An 18,384-nucleotide genomic window follows, 5' to 3' on the forward strand; every position below is an offset into this window, starting at 1 on the left:
TCATACTGTTTTCTAGTTAAAAAGCATTACACCAAAGCAAGGCATCCAGATGCTTGACAGAAAAATTAACAAATGTGGAAGGAGAAGATACTTTTCACTTAATTTGCATTAGCTGAAAACCATGTAGATATAATTCTGGATTTTCTTGAATGTCTTCTTATCCTGGACGTCGCTGAAAGTGCGCATTTATCTTTCAGTTGCTGTGTAACGCATGATGTCCCCACAAGATAGCACAGTGTTACTGTATCTCATAACTGAAGTCAAATGTAGGATTGTAAAAATGTGAAATAATGGAACACAAGTAAAATTCAGTCATTTCTATGACTGGAAAAAATTCAGAATCTCCAAAACAACATTAAGCAAGTTTTTTTTTTTATTTTCACACAAAAATGAAATTCAAGACACAAATGAGAGAAAGATGGTTTTCCCTTTCAACAAATAAAGCTCACTTCTTTTGCTTCTTTTTCTCAGCTTCTTCTTCCTTTTCTTTTTCAATTTCCACCACATATTCTTCTATTTTGTCAGCATCTAACATCTGAAATTAAAGATTAATACTGTGTTACTTTGAGACTAAATTTGTTTAATATAACAAAGCACTCTAGATCCATTGAGATCCTCAAGTGAAGTATACAGACAAAAGTACTGATCTTTGTGTCCACTGCATATTTCTCTCATAAAAGTAAAATCAAAGCTAAGTAAAATCAAAACTTTTTGTTCATCAAGATATGAAAATGATTTTTCTAAGCTTAAGTTAAATAATTTTTTTTTCCAACGGTATTTCTACTATGCAGCTTAGGCTTCTTGATAAACAAAGCTCTTTATGCTTAGAACTCTGAGAAAAATGCTTTATTTCTACTGATAATACCCAACTCATTACCCTACTGAAACAACAACATTGAAACTGCTGTCTGTTCAAAACATTCTTGGTATACCTGCCACATTACATTTGGGTAAAATCTTGAATTTTTGACAGAATTCTCCATTGTCTTTGCCAGGAGCACCTGACTGTCAGGGCAATTATTTACAGCCCATAGGAGGCTTCTTAATGATTGGAGTATGGCATCATTACATCATGCTGCCAGAGACTGTGACAATGTACGCATTGGTGGTGCCAGCACTGTTCTAGCAACATAAACAATTCAGAAAATTTCTGTCTTCTTTGTCTCGTGAGCTCACTTCCTTGTGATACTAAGGTAATAGCATACTAAGATCACAGTTCTGGTTGAAGTTGTTCTTAAACACTAATTTCTACTCAGAAGCAAGGGGCAAGATTTTAATTTCAACAAACAGTATTTTGAATTTGAGAGACAATACGCAGTTCAGCAACTGCTGATTTCTTCCCAAGTGCTTAATTTTTTGAAGATAGTACTTTCATATATCAAAAACCAGTTGTGAGCTGCATGGGAACTGATGAGAATGTATTGTGTTGACAAGGATACCAAAAATTAATTCAGATTAAAAAAGGAAAGATTAAAGGATAGCACATTAATGGAATTTAAAGAAGTAAACCTGAATAACATGTGAATTATTCAGAATTACGCAGACTGTTCCTCAATATTGGTGTGAAGCAGGACAGCTAACAGCATACATACTAATCACACAAACACTACCATATTATTTGCTAACAACCATTACACACGAGCAGTACAAAGAAATTTCATATCTATAATTGCAAACTTTTTTTTTTTTTTATGGTTTTAGGGCGCAAAACTGCTACGGTCATTAGTGGCCGGTCTGTGACTTAGGAAAAAGTAAAAAAAAAAAAAAAAACGAAACTGGAAACCAGCTGCAATGGGAATGAAACTCAAAAAATTGTAGAAACTAAAAACAGATGGAAAGCTTAAAAAACCACTATAGAAGGGGGTTGGTTGTCCCCAAAAAGAGCTTCAAATGACTGACGTCATCTCACTGGCACTAATAAACTCGAGAACGCGATCGGCTGAGCGCGTGTCATCTGCTAAAGTGGAAGATATATCAGGCGACAGCTGTAGACGGGCGCATAACGGAGTAAAATAGGGGCACTCAATTAAAAGGTGTCTTACCGTCCAACCGTCCACGGCTGAGAGCAGTGAGGACAGAGTGGGGGAGGATCGCCACTTAGAAGATGTCGATGGCTAAAAAGACAGTGCCCTATCCGGAGTCTAGTTAAAATTACCTCCTCCCGACGACGCGTTCGGGAGGAAGAGGTCCAAACACGGGGAACAGCTTTCACGTCCCGCAATTTATTATGGGGAAGTGTCGACCAATGTGCATGCCATAAAAGAACAACACAACGACATAAAACACTCCGTAGATTGGCGAAGGGAATCGTGCGAATAGCTGGCCGAAGAAGAGAGACTGCAGCCTTGGCCGCTATATCGGCCGCCTCATTTCCACAGATACCAACGTGTCCTGTGATCCAGAGGAACGCCACAGAGACGCCCCCCAAGTGAAGCAAGCTTAGGCAGTCCTGAATCCGGTGGACCAGAGGGTGAATAGGGTAGAGAGCTTGGAGACTGAGGAGAGAGCTGAGATAATCTGAACAGATAACATACTGTATCCGCTGATGGGGACGGATGTATTGGACAGCCTGGAGAACAGCGTAAAGCTCCGCAGTATAAACCGAACAAACCAATTAGGGGTGTCGCCAACAATGTAGGCACTCCCTACACCTAACGATGTTTTTGAGCCATCAGTGTAAATAAATGTGGCTTCCTTCATTTGTGCACATAGAGCAGAAAACGCCCGACGATAAACAAGTGAAGGGGTACCATCCTTGGGAAACTGACAAAGGTCACGGAGCAGGCAGGTCCGGGGTGGGAGCCAAGGCGGTGCTGTACCCCAAGCTGTCAAGAAAGTTTTAGGAAAGTGGAAGGAAAGAGAGTGGAGCAGTTGACGGAAGCGGACTCCCGGTGGTAGTGAGGAGGAAGGGCAGCCTGCATACCCTAAATCCAAGATGTCGAAAAAAATGTCATGGGCTGGATTTGCAGTCATGGAAGACAGATGGCTAGCATAACGACTCAGAAGGACAGCTCGCCGATTGGACAGCGGAGGTTCAGCAGTCTCAGCATAAAGGCTTTCCACAGGGCTGGTGTAAAAAGCTCCAGACACTAAACATAATCCACGGTGGTGGATAGAGTCGAGACCCCGAAGAATAGACGGCCGAGCAGAGGAGTAAACTATGCTTCTATAGTACAATTTCGAGTGCACTAAGGCGCGATAGAGGCGGAGAAGGACCACTCGGTCCGCTCCCCAGGAGGTACAATTCAGGACACGGAGGGTGTTGAGGGATCGCAGACAGCGAGCTGAAAGATAGGAAACGTGGGAGGACCAGCACAGCTTTCTGTCAAACATGAGACCCAAGAATTTAGCAACGTCCGAAAACGGAAGGTTGACAGGTCCTAGATGTAAGGAAGGTGGAAGAATCTCTGTACAACGCCAAAAATTAACACAAACGGTCTTACTGGGAGAAAAGTGGAAGCCGGTTTCGATGCTCCAAGAGTGGAGGCGATCGAGACATCCTTGAAGACGTCGTTCAAGAAGGCTGGTCCGTTGAGAGCTGTAATAGATCACAAAATCGTCCACAAAGAGGGAGCCCGACACATCAGGAAGGAGACAATCCATAATTGGATTTATGGCAATAGCAAACAGTACAACACTTAGCACGGAGCCCTGGGGTACCCCGTTTTCTTGGGAGAAAGTACGGGAGAGAGTAGTGTTCACCTGCACTCTAAATGTGCGCTCTGCCATAAATTCGCGAAGAAAAAGGGGCAACCGACCGCGGAAGTTCAAGAGAACAGTGTGCGGAGGATGTCTGTCCTCCAACAGGTATCGTATGCTCTCTCCAGATCAAAAAATATTGCTACTGTTTGGCGTTTCCGGAGAAAATTGTTAATGATATAAGTGGAGAGAGCAACAAGATGGTCAACTGCAGAACGATGCTTTCGGAAACCGCATTGGGCAGGTGTTAGACTGCGGGACTCCAGCCACCAAGCTAAACGGCAATTCACCATACGCACCAAAACCTTACATACACTACTCGTGAGAGCAATGGGGCGATAGCTAGATGGGAGATGTTTGTCCTTTCCAGGTTTCGGAACAGGAACGACGATAGCTTTCCGTCACCGTCGGGGAAGAGTACTGTCGGTCCAAATTCAATTATAAAGGCGAAGGAGGTAATGCAGACTATGGTATGATAAATGCAGCAACATTTGTATGTGGATAACAGCCAGTCCTGGGGCGGAGGAGCGAGAAGAGAGTGCATTTTGGAGTTACCGCATGGAGAAAACAGTATTGTAGCTTTCGCGATTGTGAGAGGAGAAAGCAAGAGGCTGCACTTCCACTGCACGTTTATTCGGGAGAAACGTTGGCGGGTAATTTGAAGAGCTCGAAATCTCAGCAAAGTGTTGACCCAATGAGTTAGAAATTGCGACGGGGTCTACTAATGTATCATGCGCGACAGTGAGCCCAGAGACCGGGGAGAAACTAGGTGCGCCAGACAACCATCGAATCCGACTCCAAACTTCCGAGGAGGGAGTGAAGGTGTTAAATGAGCTAGTAAAGAAGTCCCAGCTTGCCTTCTTGCTATCGCGGATGATGCGACGGCTTCGCGCACTGAACTGCTTATAGCGGATACAGTTGGCCAAAGTAGGATGGTGTCCGAAAACGCAAAGAGTATGTCACCGCTCACGTATTGCGTCACAGCATGCCTCGTTTCACCAAGGAACTGGGGGGGGGGGGGGGGGGGGGGGCAATTCGGAGGTGCGAGGTATTGAACGTTCCGCAGCTGTGGAGAGTCTGTAATATGAGTGACCTCATCGTCGACGCTAGGAAAGTGACGGTCATCGAATGTCACTAGAGACGAAAAAAGTGTCCAATCATCTTGGGCAAACTTCCAGTGTCGCGGGCGCATATATGGCAGTTGTGGCTGCAATCGAAGGACACATGGAAAGTGGTCACTCGAGTGTGTATCAGCAAGAGCGAACCATTCGAAGCGTCAAGCTAACGGAACAGTACCGACCGGAAGGTCCAAATGAGAGCAATTTGTCGTGGAGGCAGACAAAAAAGTAGGGTCCCCAGTGTTGAGGCAAACAAGATCCGCTTGGTGGAAGGCGTCTATCAATAGTGAGCCACGCGGACAAGGATGTGGAGATCCCCAAAGCGGGTGGTGGGCATTGAAGTCCCCAACCAGCAAATAGGGGGGGCCGAAGCTGACCAAGGAGATTAAGGAGATCAGCTCGTGCCATTGGTGTGGACGATGGAATGTATACAGTACAAAGAGAGAAGGTGTATCCAGAAAGGGAAAGACGGACAGCGACTGCTTGGAAGGAAGTGTTTAAGGGGATTGGGTGGTAATGGAGAGTATCATGGAGAAGACTCATGAGTCCATGTGCTGGAGTGCCTTCAACAGAGAGGAGATCAAATCGCACTGACTGAAAATGGGGGAAAACAAAGCAGTCGTGGGGACGCAACTTTGTTTCCTGAAGACAGAAGATGATCGGCGAGTAGGATCGTAAGAGGATGGACAATTCATCCCGATTGGCTCGAATGCCGCAGATATTCCAATGGATAATGGACATAGGGTGGACAGAAAATGGAAGAGTGTGACCAAGGTTGCCGTCAACTCAACGACTGCTCAGAGCTTGCGACCAACAGCGTGGAACAGAATTCAGCTGAAGGCAGAAGATCCTGATCCATAGGTTGTTCAGGAGCAGCTCCTGCCACCAGCAATCGGCTGGTTCATCGGCCGCCAGCAGTGTGCCTCGGCGACACAGAAGACGGTTGAGGGCGGTTACCGCCAGGTGGTGCTGTAGATGAAACACGCCGTGGCAGAGAAGGAGAGGAACTGGGTTTCTTACTAGCCTTCTTGGAAACAGGATGTTTAGATGAAGGAGGAACCGATGGGTGCGAAGTTGGGGTACGTAAAAAATCTTCGCGAGTAGGCTCTTTTTTGGAAGTCCGGGTGTCTGACTTTTGGGCTCGAGATTTAGCAGAACCTGATGAAGGGTGTGCCCTAGAGTGAGCAGGCGGAAGTGGGGAGGTTGAACGGGCGATCTTTGCGCTGACTGATCTGACGACTGTGGCACTAAAGGTGAGATCATAAGTCTGCGTGGCCGCCTCCTTTGTTGGCCGAGGAGAGGCAAGGACAGTGCTGTATTTACCTGTCCGAGGCACAGTGGGCTTTTGACTGGCGAATAATTTTCGAGCAGCAAAGGTCGACACCTTTTCCTTCACTCTGATTTCCTGAATGAGCTTTTTGCCTTTAAAAATGGGGCAATCGCTAGAGGAAGCTGTGTGGTCACCCATACAGTTGATGCAACAAGGGGATGGAGGTGGACAAGCACCCTCATGGGCAACCTTGCCACACGTAACACATCTGGCCGGATTGGAACAGGACTGGCTGGTATGATTGAACTGCTGACACCGATAGCAACGCGTAGGGTTTAGGATGTAAGGGCGAACGGAAATTATATCATCGCCCGCTTTTATTTTCAATGGGAGTTGAACTCTGTCAAATGTCAAGAAGACAGTACGGGTTGGAACGATGTTCGTGTCAACCATTTTCATGACTCGATGAACAGCCGTTACACCCTGGTCAGACAGGTAGTGTTGAATTTCCTCGGACAATCCATTGAGGGAGCGAGTATAAACGACCCCACGTGAGGAATTTAAAGTGCGGTGCGTTTCCACCTGGACAGGGAAGGTGTGTAGCAGTGAAGTACGCAGCAATTTTTGTGCCTGGAGGGCACTGACTGTTTCTAACAACAAGGTGCCATTTCGTAATCTGGAACAAGACTTTACAGGACCTGCAATTGCGTCAACACCTTTCTGAATAATGAAAGGGTTGGTGGAGAAGTCGTGACCTTCGTCAGACAGAAACAACAAGGAACTGTGGCAACGGTGGAAGAACTGCCTGTGGCTGAGACTCATTGAACTTACGCTTGTGAGCAGACATAGTAGTATATGAGGAAACCATTGCAGAAGTATCCCCCATGATTACTGGCGCCTCCGATGGCACGCTCCTCCCTTGTGGGGGCCCTCTCTGAGGGCACTCCCACCTTAGGTGACACCTCCCGAGAAACGGACGGAGGGACCAATCAGCACTTTTGGAAGGTATCAGCTCGGGTAATCACCCCTCCCTGGGCCTGGCCGTTACCAGGGGGTACGTACGTGTCCTACCTGTCTACCCGGGGCGGGGAATTATGCGTTACCCCGTCACTGGCTACGGATGAAAATGCGTGGGTCGGCCTTCAGAAGCGCACAGGGAGGAAAAAGAGAAAGGGAAAAACAAAGAAAGGGAAAGGAAAGAAGTGAGGTCTCAAACGCCGCAGCGGAGAAAAAGGTAAATTGAAGAGGTAAGGAAAAGAGAAGGACAAAGGAAGGCTGAAGACTTGCAAGCAGAGAAAGCGAAGAACATGTTACATTTTCGAGTGTCCGTCTCTCCGGACGTAGGCAGAAAACATACTCCCAGAGGGGGAAAAAGGGAAGGGAAGAGGCGGTGGTGGTGGTGGTGGTGGTGGTGGGGGGGGGGGGGGGGATGCGGAAAAGGAAGGTATGCAGCCCGGAAAGGAAGGAGGGCCACATTAGCTCGGGGTCCCGTGCTCGCTACTTACGTATCCACAAAAGAGTTGTGGACCCCCTGGGGGGGAACTATTTATCTGTTATCAAGCCATCGTACAACTGCCTCATGCATCAATAGTGAGAAAGTTATGCCCTAGTTGTCAGATGTGTGATATTTATCACAACATGTACCATGATTATGTTGTCCTATTATCAAGTGCTACAAGACAAGGACATAAATCAATACACTGCAATACTAAACATACTGACAACCATGTAAATATCTACATTGTCCAGCAGTGTAACATACATCGATGTTTCTGTCCCATTAGGTACTGTCAAAAGTAAAACGTCAGCAGCAAACATGCATTGTCAAACACAAAACTCTTCCTTGAACAACTCATGTTGGTGCATAATACTCTCATAAGGCTCAGTTGTAAACTGAAGGCAGCTGCCTTAACCTACCAAAGATAGTACTATCTCGTAAACCCTCTACCACAGCCCAAATTGATGCTACTGTCTATTGTAAAAACTTTGAACATTGTGTCTAGTCCTAGCAAATACTAAAAACCAATACTGTACTTATACTGCAATGTGTGCATCCATATAAAATGACCAACGGGACACACTGAAATCTAACACCACTCAGTAGAATAAAATGGTGGCTGCTTTTCGAGGAGGACATCGTTGAAGTGGACCAAGAAATGCTCTTTTGACACTTCTGTCTTCTTATTTAGCACACTGACACATTCATCTCTTAAAATGCAAAAAATCTTAACTCCCTCTAAATCTGATAGCAACCATCTGTTTTGTTCAAAGTACAATATACTCATGTTGTCTGATGCTACTCAATAAATGCTGCTCATTCTTCAGTTGCATGGTCATTGCTGATGATCAATTCTCTTTATAATTATTCTCTTTAAAGTTTCACATTTTCCCCACATACTTCATTTCACAACCCTGATGGTTTATTGCATAATCTCCTACTTTCTCCATCAAATTTTCCCTTGTGCCTATCTTACCCTTCAGCCTCTGTTTCAGTTTCTTGTCCATCCTGAATACAATTTTAGCCTCTTTGTTTTAAATAACCTCACTGATAATTCCCCAACTGGCATGACATATTTCTGTGGAATTTTCTTGCTTTACTGGTTTCCGTGTCCTAAGGCTGCCTCAATCCTAAATATTAAACCAACATCGAAACCATTTTCTGCCACTATTTGCTGTTTTTATTTCGGTAGGGCATAGAACTGACAAAACACAAAAAATCCACAAAAGTACAGTCATGCCATATTGGGAGATTATCTGTCATAAATTGGCAAGGTTGTTTAACAACAAAGAGGTTAAAACTGCATCCCGGATAGACAATTCATTGGAGCTAAGGCTGAAGCATAAGATTGGCACAGCAGAGAACTGGGAGGGGGTGGGGGTAGGGTAGGGGGAATCGTAGTTTATGAAAGAAAGAGTAAAGATTGTGTGTGCGTAGGGAAAAATGGGAAGAAACTTTAAAATAAGGTTTAAAGAGAATGATGATAAGGAGAATGGCTCATCAACAGTGGTTAAGCAACTGAAGAATAAGCAGCATTTGTAGCATAGCAGCATCGAGGAAGTTGAATTTTTTTGCATTTTAAGAGAAGACTGTGTCCGTGTATTAAATGAGGAGACAGATTTGCCAAAAGGGCATTTCTCGGCCCACTTCAGCAATTTCCTCCTTGAAAAGCAACCACCAACTTATTCTACACTCACTGAAGAGCCAAAGAAATTGGTACACCTGCCTAATGTTGTGTAAGGGCCCCCGCGAGCACACTGAAGTGCTACAACACGACATGGCATGGCATGGAGTTGACTAATGTCTGAAGTAGTGCTGGGTGGAACTGACCCCACGAATCCTGCAGGGCTGCTCATAAATCCATAAGAGTACGAAGGGGTGGAGATCTCTTCTGAATAGCATGTTGCAAGGCACCCCAGATATGCTCAAAATGTTAATGTCTGGGGAGTTAAGTGACCAGTGGAAGTGTAAACTCAGAAGAGTGTTCCTGGAGCCAAGCTGTAGCAATTCTGGATGTGTGGGGTGTCACATTGTCCTGCTGAAATTGCCCAAGTCCATCGGAATGTACAATGGAATGAAAAGCTGCAAGTGATCAGGCAGGATGCTTATGCAAGTGTCACCTGTTACGAGTAATATCTACACATATCAAGGCCACATATCACTCCAACAGCACGCACCCCACTCCATTAAAGAGCTTCCACCAGCTTGAACAGTTCTCTGCTGACATGCAGCATCCATGGATTCATGAGGTTGTCTCCACACCCATACATATCCATCTGTCAGTACAATTTGGAATGAGACTCATTAGACCAGGCAACATGTTTCCAGTCATCAACAGTCCAATGTTGTTGTTGACAGGCCCAGGCGAGGCATAAATCTTTGTGTTGTGCAGTCATCAACTGTACCTAAGTGGACCTTCAGCTCCAAAAGCCCATATCGACCATGTTTTGTTGAATGTTTCACATGCTGACACTTGTTGATGGCCCAGAATTGAAAGTTGCAGCAATTTGCAAAAGAATTGCAGTTCTATCATGTTGAACAATTCTCTTCAGTCATTGTTGGTCCCGTTCTTGCAGGATCTTTTTGCGGCTGAATCAATGTCGGAGATTTTACGTTTTGCCAGATTCCTGACATTCACAGTACACTCATGAAATGATCGCACAGGAAAATACCAACTTGACTGCTACCTCAGAGATGATGTGTCCCATCGCACATGTACTAACTATAATACCACGTTCAAACTCACTTAAATCTTGAAAATCTGCCACTGTAGCAGCAATAACCAATCTAAAAACTGTGCCAGACACTTTTTGTGTTATATAGGCATTGACCAAAGTGCCATATTCTGCCTGTTTACATATCTCTGTATTTGAATAAGCATGCCTATACCAGTTTCTTTGGCACTTCAGTGCAGTTAGAAGTGTTAAATTTTAATGTGTCCTGTTGGTCATTCTATGTGGATGCACATACAGGGCTGTTACAAATGATTGAAGCGATTTCATAAATTCACTGTAGCTCCATTCATTGACATATGGTCACGACACACTACAGATACTTAGAAGAACTCAAAGTTTTGTTCGGCTGAAGCCGCTTCAGGTTTCTGCCGCCAGAGCGCTCGAGAGCGCAGTGAGACAAAATGGCGACAGGAGCCGAGAAAGCGTATGTCGTGCTTGAAATGCACTCACATCAGTCAGTCATAACAGGGCAACGACACTTCAGGACAAAGTTCAACAAAGATCCACCAACTGCTAACTCCATTCGGTGATGGTATGCGCAGTTTAAAGCTTCTGGATGCCTCTGTAAGGGGAAATCAATGGGTCGGTCAGCAGTGAGTGAAGAAACGGTTGAACGCTTGCGGGCAAGTTTCATGCGTAGCCCGCAGAAGTCGACGAATAAAGCAAGCAGGGAGCTAAACGTACCACAGCCGACGGTTTGGAAAATCTTACGGAAAAGGCTAAAGCAGAAGCCTTACTGTTTACAACTGCTACAAGCCCTGACACCCGATGACAAAGTCAAACACTTTGAATTTTCGGCGCGGTTGCAACAGCTCATGGAAGAGGATGCGTTCAGTGCGAAACTTGTTTTCAGTGATGAAGCAAAATTTTTTCTTAATGGTGAAGTGAACAGACACAATGTGCGAATCTGGGCGGTAGAGAATCCTCATGCATTCGTGCAGCAAATTCGCAATTCACCAAAAGTTAAGTTGTGCAATCTCACGGTTTAATGTTTACGGCCCCTTTTTCTTCTGCGAAAAAAACGTTACAGGACACGTGTATCTGGACATGCTGGAAAATTGGCTCCTGCCACAACTGGAGACCGACAGCGCCGACTTCATCTTTCAACAGGATGGTGCTCCACCGCACTTCCATCATGATGTTCGGCATTTCTTAAACAGGAGATTGGAAAACCGATGGATCGGTCGTGGTGGAGATCATGATCAGCAATTCATGTCATGGCCTCCACGCTTTCCCGACTTAACCCCATGCGATTTCTTTCTGTGGGGTTATGTGAAAGATTCAGTGTTTAAACCTCCTCTACCAAGAAACGTGCCAGAACTGCGAGCTCACATCAACGATGCTTTCGAACTCATTGATGGGGACATGCTGCGCCGAGTGTGGGAGGAACTTGATTATCGGATTGATGTCTTGCCGAATCACTAAAGGGGCACATATCAAACATTTGTGAATGCCTAAAAAAACTGAGTTTTTGTATGTGTGTGCAAAGCATTGTGAAAATATCTCAAATAATAAAGTTATTGTAGAGCTGTGAAATCACTTCAATCATTTGTAATAACCCTGTATTGTAGCACAAGTGCAGTATTGGTTTTTATTTGCTAGGACTCAACACACAGTTCAAAAAAGATTTTATGGTAGCTAGTGGCATCAATGTGGGCTATGATACATTCTTTATGAGGTAGTACTATCTTTAATAGGTTGAGACGGCTGCCTGTACTTCACAACTGAGCCGATATATGCACTAATATCAAATGTTCATGAAAGAGTTTTATGTCTGACAATATACACTTGCTGCTGACTTTTTAATGTCAACAGCACCTAATGGGAGAGTAAGTTATGTTTCATTGCTGGATAGCATAGACATTTATGTGGTTGTTAGTATGCATAGTATTGCAATGTACTGATTTGTTTCTTTGTTTTATAGCACTTGATAAAGAGCTACCATAATCACAAAACATGTTGTGGTAAATGTATCAGACAACTGAAAACTGGTACACAAAATACCAAGAACTAATGGTAACTATTTACCTACATGATTATTTACTAATTACATACTTACATACAAAATGTTTTAAGTGTAATATACACACTATCAACAAATCTATACATGTAAATTACAGAATAAACTTAACACAACCAAATACATGTGCACTTTATAAGGCTGTTTACTAATAACCTGTAGCATAAAATATTAATGACTGGAAAGGTACACACCTGCATAGGCTTTCCTTGATGCATCACAGCGATCTCCAGATTTTTTCTTCCTGACTGCACAACTTCCAACAGTGCCCTAATTGCTAACTTGACAGTGCCTCTTTCTGTGGACACAACCTCTGGAGTATAATATTTCTCCAAAAATTCTCTAACTGTCTTCGCACTACGACCTGTGGCATTGGCCTGAAAACACAGAACATCAAATATCAGAATTTATCAAATACTGTATAGTGAGCCCATCCTCCCCCACAAATGCATGATCACACGTGTAAAAGATCCCTATGTTCTAATATGGCTATTACATTGGAAAACTGATCAATCTTATTTCCCATATGAAATATCAGCAGTTTTTAGAATACTGAACCTTTATGTCATTTAGTGTTTAATGCCTTCTTGACAGCTTGGTCACAGAGATAGAGTTAGAAACTGCTAAAGATATATAAATAAATACTTTTCCACTGTAATACTTACACACTAAATCTCTTATCTGCAACCACACGTTATTCACCAAAATTCAATATTTCAGTCTTAGCAGCAATGTATCTTATCACTGTTTTCCTCCATTAATTTTGTCCTAGTTGACCCTTTTCAATTGGTATATACAAGGTAAATGTGTTGTTCATTTTGAGTAAGTTCTTAGTCTTGTGTAATGTTGTCTGAAAACAATGCCTTGGCTTCAGCATTATTTTACCCCACTTCAAGCTCATCATAGACAGTGCATGGAAAGTAGCGTGTGGGTTATTCTAATTCTAAGGTCTTGTTCTTAACCCATGATGTATGCAGTGGGAAACAGTTTGTTCCTTCCTTGTCTTGACATGTGCACAGAACATGTAAGAGTAAGTATTTCTGTATTGTCACAAGAAATGGGTAGTGCTCAAGCAAGACTGAAATTTCTTACAAGACCATACTTCATGTTCCGTATGAGGAGTGGAACTCACTGAACATCAGCACCACACCCTCTCAATACAAAGCATGCCACCTGAACATGTTGCAACAATGAAGAAATCAACAAATCATACAATATTATGCTCAAATTTATGACTTAGAACTTGCCAGAGAAAAATGCCACAGTCTATAACAGATTGGCACCTCATTGAAACTGTGAGCAATGTGTAATTATGAGTCTGCAAGGACAACGGAATTGATTAATCACTTTAATGCTTGTGTTTTTGTGTAGCTGAGTAAGATAACTTTACATTTTAAATGTTTTTACCTAGTTTACATCATAATTTAAGTTTGATTTATAGACATTACTGAGGAAAATTTGCGAAATAGATAACATAGTTCTGCACATTACCTTCCATTCATAGTAAATGCCCGATGGTTCTGTTTGGTACAAATGCGGCGATCCATCATAGTCAAAGCCAGCAAGAAGACATGATATTCCAAATGGTCGTCGTCCATTGCTCTGGGTGTATTTTTGCTTCAAACCTACAAATATAGTTTTGTGTGATCATTACCATAAGTATATCTTCATTCCTTTGCTTACAGTATTACTATGCAACTGAAGGATGTATTTTGTTGACTTTTCATCTTGTCCTTCAATTTACTGATAACTGTTTTTTTCCTTGTAAGCTTCTAAAAAAAGATTCATTATTTGCAAATTAAGTTAATAAATCTTATTAATCCCAATAATATTCTCATGTTGCCAATTAACACTGCATAAGTGTAGATTAGCAACACCGAATGATGAACTTCCAATGAATGCAAGCACAATATATAAGCCTTAAGAACTTTTTGCTTTTAAAAAGAGCTCTTACACCAACCTTTTTTTTCCCAAATGAGAATGCACACATTAGTTAGGAAAAAACCAGTATCATGAAAGCTGGGACCATCTCTGTGCTGTTTTATGTTTCTTTACACCACACATCAAACAGATTTACCGTATTTACTCGAATCTAAGCCGCACCTGAAAAATGAGACTCGAAATCAAGGAAAAAATATTTTCCCGAATCTAAGCTGCACCTGAAACTTGAGACTCGAAATTCAAGGGGAGAGAACATTATAGGCCGCATCTCCAAATCGAAACAAAGTTGGTCCACTGTAATATGAGACAAAATTTAGGTCGAACGAATGACGATACAGCTACAGTAAAGTTTGGAAGGTAGGAGACGAGATACTGGCAGAAGTAAAGCTGTGAGTACCGGGCGTGAGTCGTGCTTCGGTAGCTCAGATGGTAGAGCACTTGCCCGCGAAAGGCAAAGGTCCCGAGTTCGAATCTCGCTCGGGCACACAGTTTTAATCTGCCAGGAAGTTTCATATCAGTGCACATTCCGCTGCAGAGTGAAAATCTCATTCTGGAGACAGCTACAGTAGTTTGGTTCAAATCTTAAGTTAGCAGTTAAGCTTTACCAGGTAGCCATTGCTATGCGTCAGGCGCTCCGTCCGTATTTATACGGGTACCCTTCCTTTTCCACGTGCTTCGTCTGGTTTGAATTGATAGCTTATTTTTCTTTGATCTGATAAGCGCAGTTTTCTTTGTTAAAGGTGTTTACGTCACTCTAAGCAAGAAACTGCTATTTATTGTTACTTACACTGCTGCTTTCTTTGATAATGATCAACAAGAACCAAAAAATAGACTGCGTATGATAGAAGATGTTCTGAACGAGAGTTTAGCGAAAATGTTTCTCCGTTTGAAAATCTTTGCAGGCGCCTCTGTAGTACATTACATTCTGCACAGAAATTAGAGTCATCTTAGATTTAAAAATCTAGTCAATTGCCGTGCTTCATTTCTGACTGTATCACTATTAAGCATAAGAATAATACGAATATAAACATGACATGTATATTCTTCCGCGTTTGCTGTTGTCTCACTCTAGTTTCGTAGTTTATTAGGCAGACCAGATTTAAATGAGATAGCAGCAAACATGAAACAATACATGGCAAAATGTTTATATGCGTATTATTCTTATGGTGACGAGAATACTGCATGCGATTCACAATTTATAAAAGTTCCTATTATAGCAACCATCTCTTCTCACAGATAGGAAAAAATTCAGAACATAGAGTTGGCCATATTGACAAACATCCCAAACAGTCTTGCCAGTCGGATATTCGTAGTACATTGAAAATAGCTCGTCTTCCACCTTTTTTTTAAATTTATTTACTGACGCAGAGGTTTTGGCGCCAGTATTTATCTTTGTGCCTACAAAGCATGCCTGTGTAGCGCTACATATATATTCGACGGCAGAAGTAAGTTGTGGCGGCACCCACCAACTTTTTTCAGAATTTCCACTGGCTTTGCACTCTATTCTAAGCCGCAGGTGGTTTTTTGGATTACAAAAACCGGAAAAAAGTGCGGCTTAGATTCACGTAAATACGGAAGGTAGGTGGTTGACTTCCCCATTTTGGTTATTACAATATCATTAAGCAGGATGTAGGTAGAAATCCAACTCCTTCGAGTGCCTCACTCTGACAGAACATGTGTTTATGACAATGATACATAGCCTAATAACAGAGAGGACACATTCAGAGTAGTATCCAAACATGTTTGTTCACAGTGTATACATAATGGGCAACAGTTTGGAATTTGGATTTCATACCTCACACAGATATATTATAAAATCATGATTACCACTTTCGGAAGAAGAAGAAGAAGAAGAAGAAGAAGGGTGGAGAGGCATGTCCAGATGATGTGAGCTGTCGACATAAGAGACAAGCTCATCACACTTTACACTGAGCAGCATGTTCAACATCTGGGTATTAGCTCTTAGCCACAGATTGGCAATTGCCATTAACCCACTGAATAGTTTACTTTGTAGTCATACTGAGGTAGAATATTGCTTAGTGGTTACAGTAAGTTGTTGCTGTCTAGTGTGGCTGCTTTCCCAGCTCGATGCTGCTGATGGCACAGCAAATGCCACCAACGGAACTGAAATAGGAAGTGTTGGTTGGATGTATTAAGTGAGGCCTTGCAACAATGTGCTTCTTACATTCCTTACATGGAGATTTAGTTGTGTGACTTGCCCATGTGGCCTGTCCACAGTCTTCATTTAACACACTCTTCTTGTAAGGCCTCACTGGTGATTTGACCGTACGATCCATTGTGCAACTGCCGGTCCCCGCCACGACAATTCAATCACGTCTGCCACTTAATCACATTTAGAGACCTGACAGCTAGGTTTCAGAGGGAGAGGGTAAACAGTTGTCACCTCATCGGGCTGTGTTGTGCATGTCACGCTTTGTCACTGTCAACTGAAGTGTATTTCCCCCGAGTCATTTTAAAGAATTTTGTGCACTTTCCAGCTGCAAAAGTAACTTTGAAAGTGGAAATTTTTATCACTGAAACAGAATGTTGTCCTGTAATTTGTGATTCAGGAAACAAGGTTTACAGATTTTGTTGACATCTGCATTTTCTTTTCAGCAACAAAACAAAAAGCAATGCCTCCTCATCAGATTACATTTAGTAACTGGCTCACCCGTTCATGCAGATAGCTCACGCCATAGAGCTTCAGGTGCACAGTTCAGATGTGTGCCCAGTGATACAACCACATTCACTGCACCAGCTGGATCACCACAACAAAGTCATCAGTGTGAAAGCAGCTTTAGACTGAGATAAGACTCTTGGAGGTGGGGGAGAGGGGGGGCGCGAGAGGGGGTGGCGAGAGGGGGGGCGCGAGAGGGGGTGGCGAGAGGGGGGGCGCGAGAGGGGGTGGCGCGAGGGGGGGGTGGCGCGAGGGGGGGGCGGCGAGAGGGGGGGGCGGCGAGAGGGGGGGCGGCGAGAGGGGGGGCGGCGAGAGGGGGGGGCGCGAGAGGGGGGGCGCGAGAGGGGGGGCGCGAGAGGGGGGGCGCGAGAGGGGGGGCGCGAGAGGGGGGGCGCGAGAGGGGGGGCGCGAGAGGGGGGGCGCGAGAGGGGGGGGGAGAGGATGGGGGAGACGGGGGGAGACGGGGGGAGAGGGGGGAGAGGGGGGAGAGGGGGAGAGGGGGGAGAGGGGGGAGAGGGGGGAGAGGGGGGAGAGGGGGGAGAGGGGGGAGAGGGGGGAGAGGGGGGAGAGGGGGGAGAGGGGGGGAGAGGGGGGGAGAGGGGGGAGAGGGGGGGAGAGGGGGGGAGAGGGGGGAGAGGGGGAGAGGGGGGAGAGGGGGGAGAGGGGGGGAGAGGGGGGAGAGGGGGGGAGAGGGGGGAGAGGGGGGGAGAGGGGGGAGAGGGGGGAGAGGGGGGAGAGGGGGGAGAGGGGGGAGAGGGGGGAGAGGGGGGAGAGGGGGGAGAGGGGGAGAGGGGGAGAGGGGGGAGAGGGGGAGAGGGGGAGAGGGGGAGAGGGGGAGAGGGGGAGAGGGGGAGAGGGGGGAGAGGGGGGAGAGGGGGGGAGGGGGAGAGGGGGAGAGGGGGAGAGGGGGAGAGGGGGAGAGGGGGAGAGGGGGAGAGGGGGAGAGGGGGAGAGGGGGGGGGGCAAGAGGGGGGCAGGAACACAAGTGGTGTAGTGGTGGACAATATTCTATCAGCTGTTCCTTATCTCTGAGGACAATGATTTGCAGTCAATGTCCTCACATGCAAAAAAAAGGAGGCACAGGTCAGCATATGTGTAAGGAGTGTTTAGTGCATACAGGATGAGGCACAGGGGAATTGTTTTTGGACAAAGCTGGATGGCATGGTGTCAGTTATCAAAGATTTTGGATGAGAATTCCATTACACTGACAGGTACCCTTGTCATTGCAAACGTGGTGTTTAATGGGCAATAAGCTGTGTAGGAAGCAATGTTTGATTTGAAATGGTTGGCTTTTGTCAAGCTGCCCCATCTCTCTGGATTTTGATTCTGATCTCCACTAGTTGTTTCACAAGAATTTTTGTATCAACACCAGCAATAAGCACATGCCCTCATTCAATCTCTACTAATGTTTATGCAGTTCCAGAAA

The 18,384-nt window shown here is 44.5% G+C and overlaps 1 protein-coding gene across 1 annotated transcript in view; it reads right to left on the reverse strand.

Moving 5' to 3' along the window:
• Positions 1 to 355: 355 nt before the first annotated feature.
• Positions 356 to 18,384, reverse strand: part of LOC126234312 (proteasome subunit alpha type-7-1) — a 60,372-nt gene continuing 42,343 nt past the window's right edge. The window contains exons 4-6 of the mRNA XM_049942998.1: positions 13,832 to 13,965; positions 12,535 to 12,717; positions 356 to 535 (exon numbers count right to left, since the gene is read on the reverse strand). Of these exons, the coding sequence (XP_049798955.1) occupies positions 446 to 535; positions 12,535 to 12,717; positions 13,832 to 13,965 (407 nt within the window). The 3' untranslated portion in view covers positions 356 to 445. The remainder of the gene's footprint in view (positions 536 to 12,534; positions 12,718 to 13,831; positions 13,966 to 18,384) is intronic.

This window comes from Schistocerca nitens, chromosome 2, assembly GCF_023898315.1.
Source record: "Schistocerca nitens isolate TAMUIC-IGC-003100 chromosome 2, iqSchNite1.1, whole genome shotgun sequence".
Classification (NCBI taxonomy): domain Eukaryota; kingdom Metazoa; phylum Arthropoda; class Insecta; order Orthoptera; family Acrididae; genus Schistocerca; species Schistocerca nitens.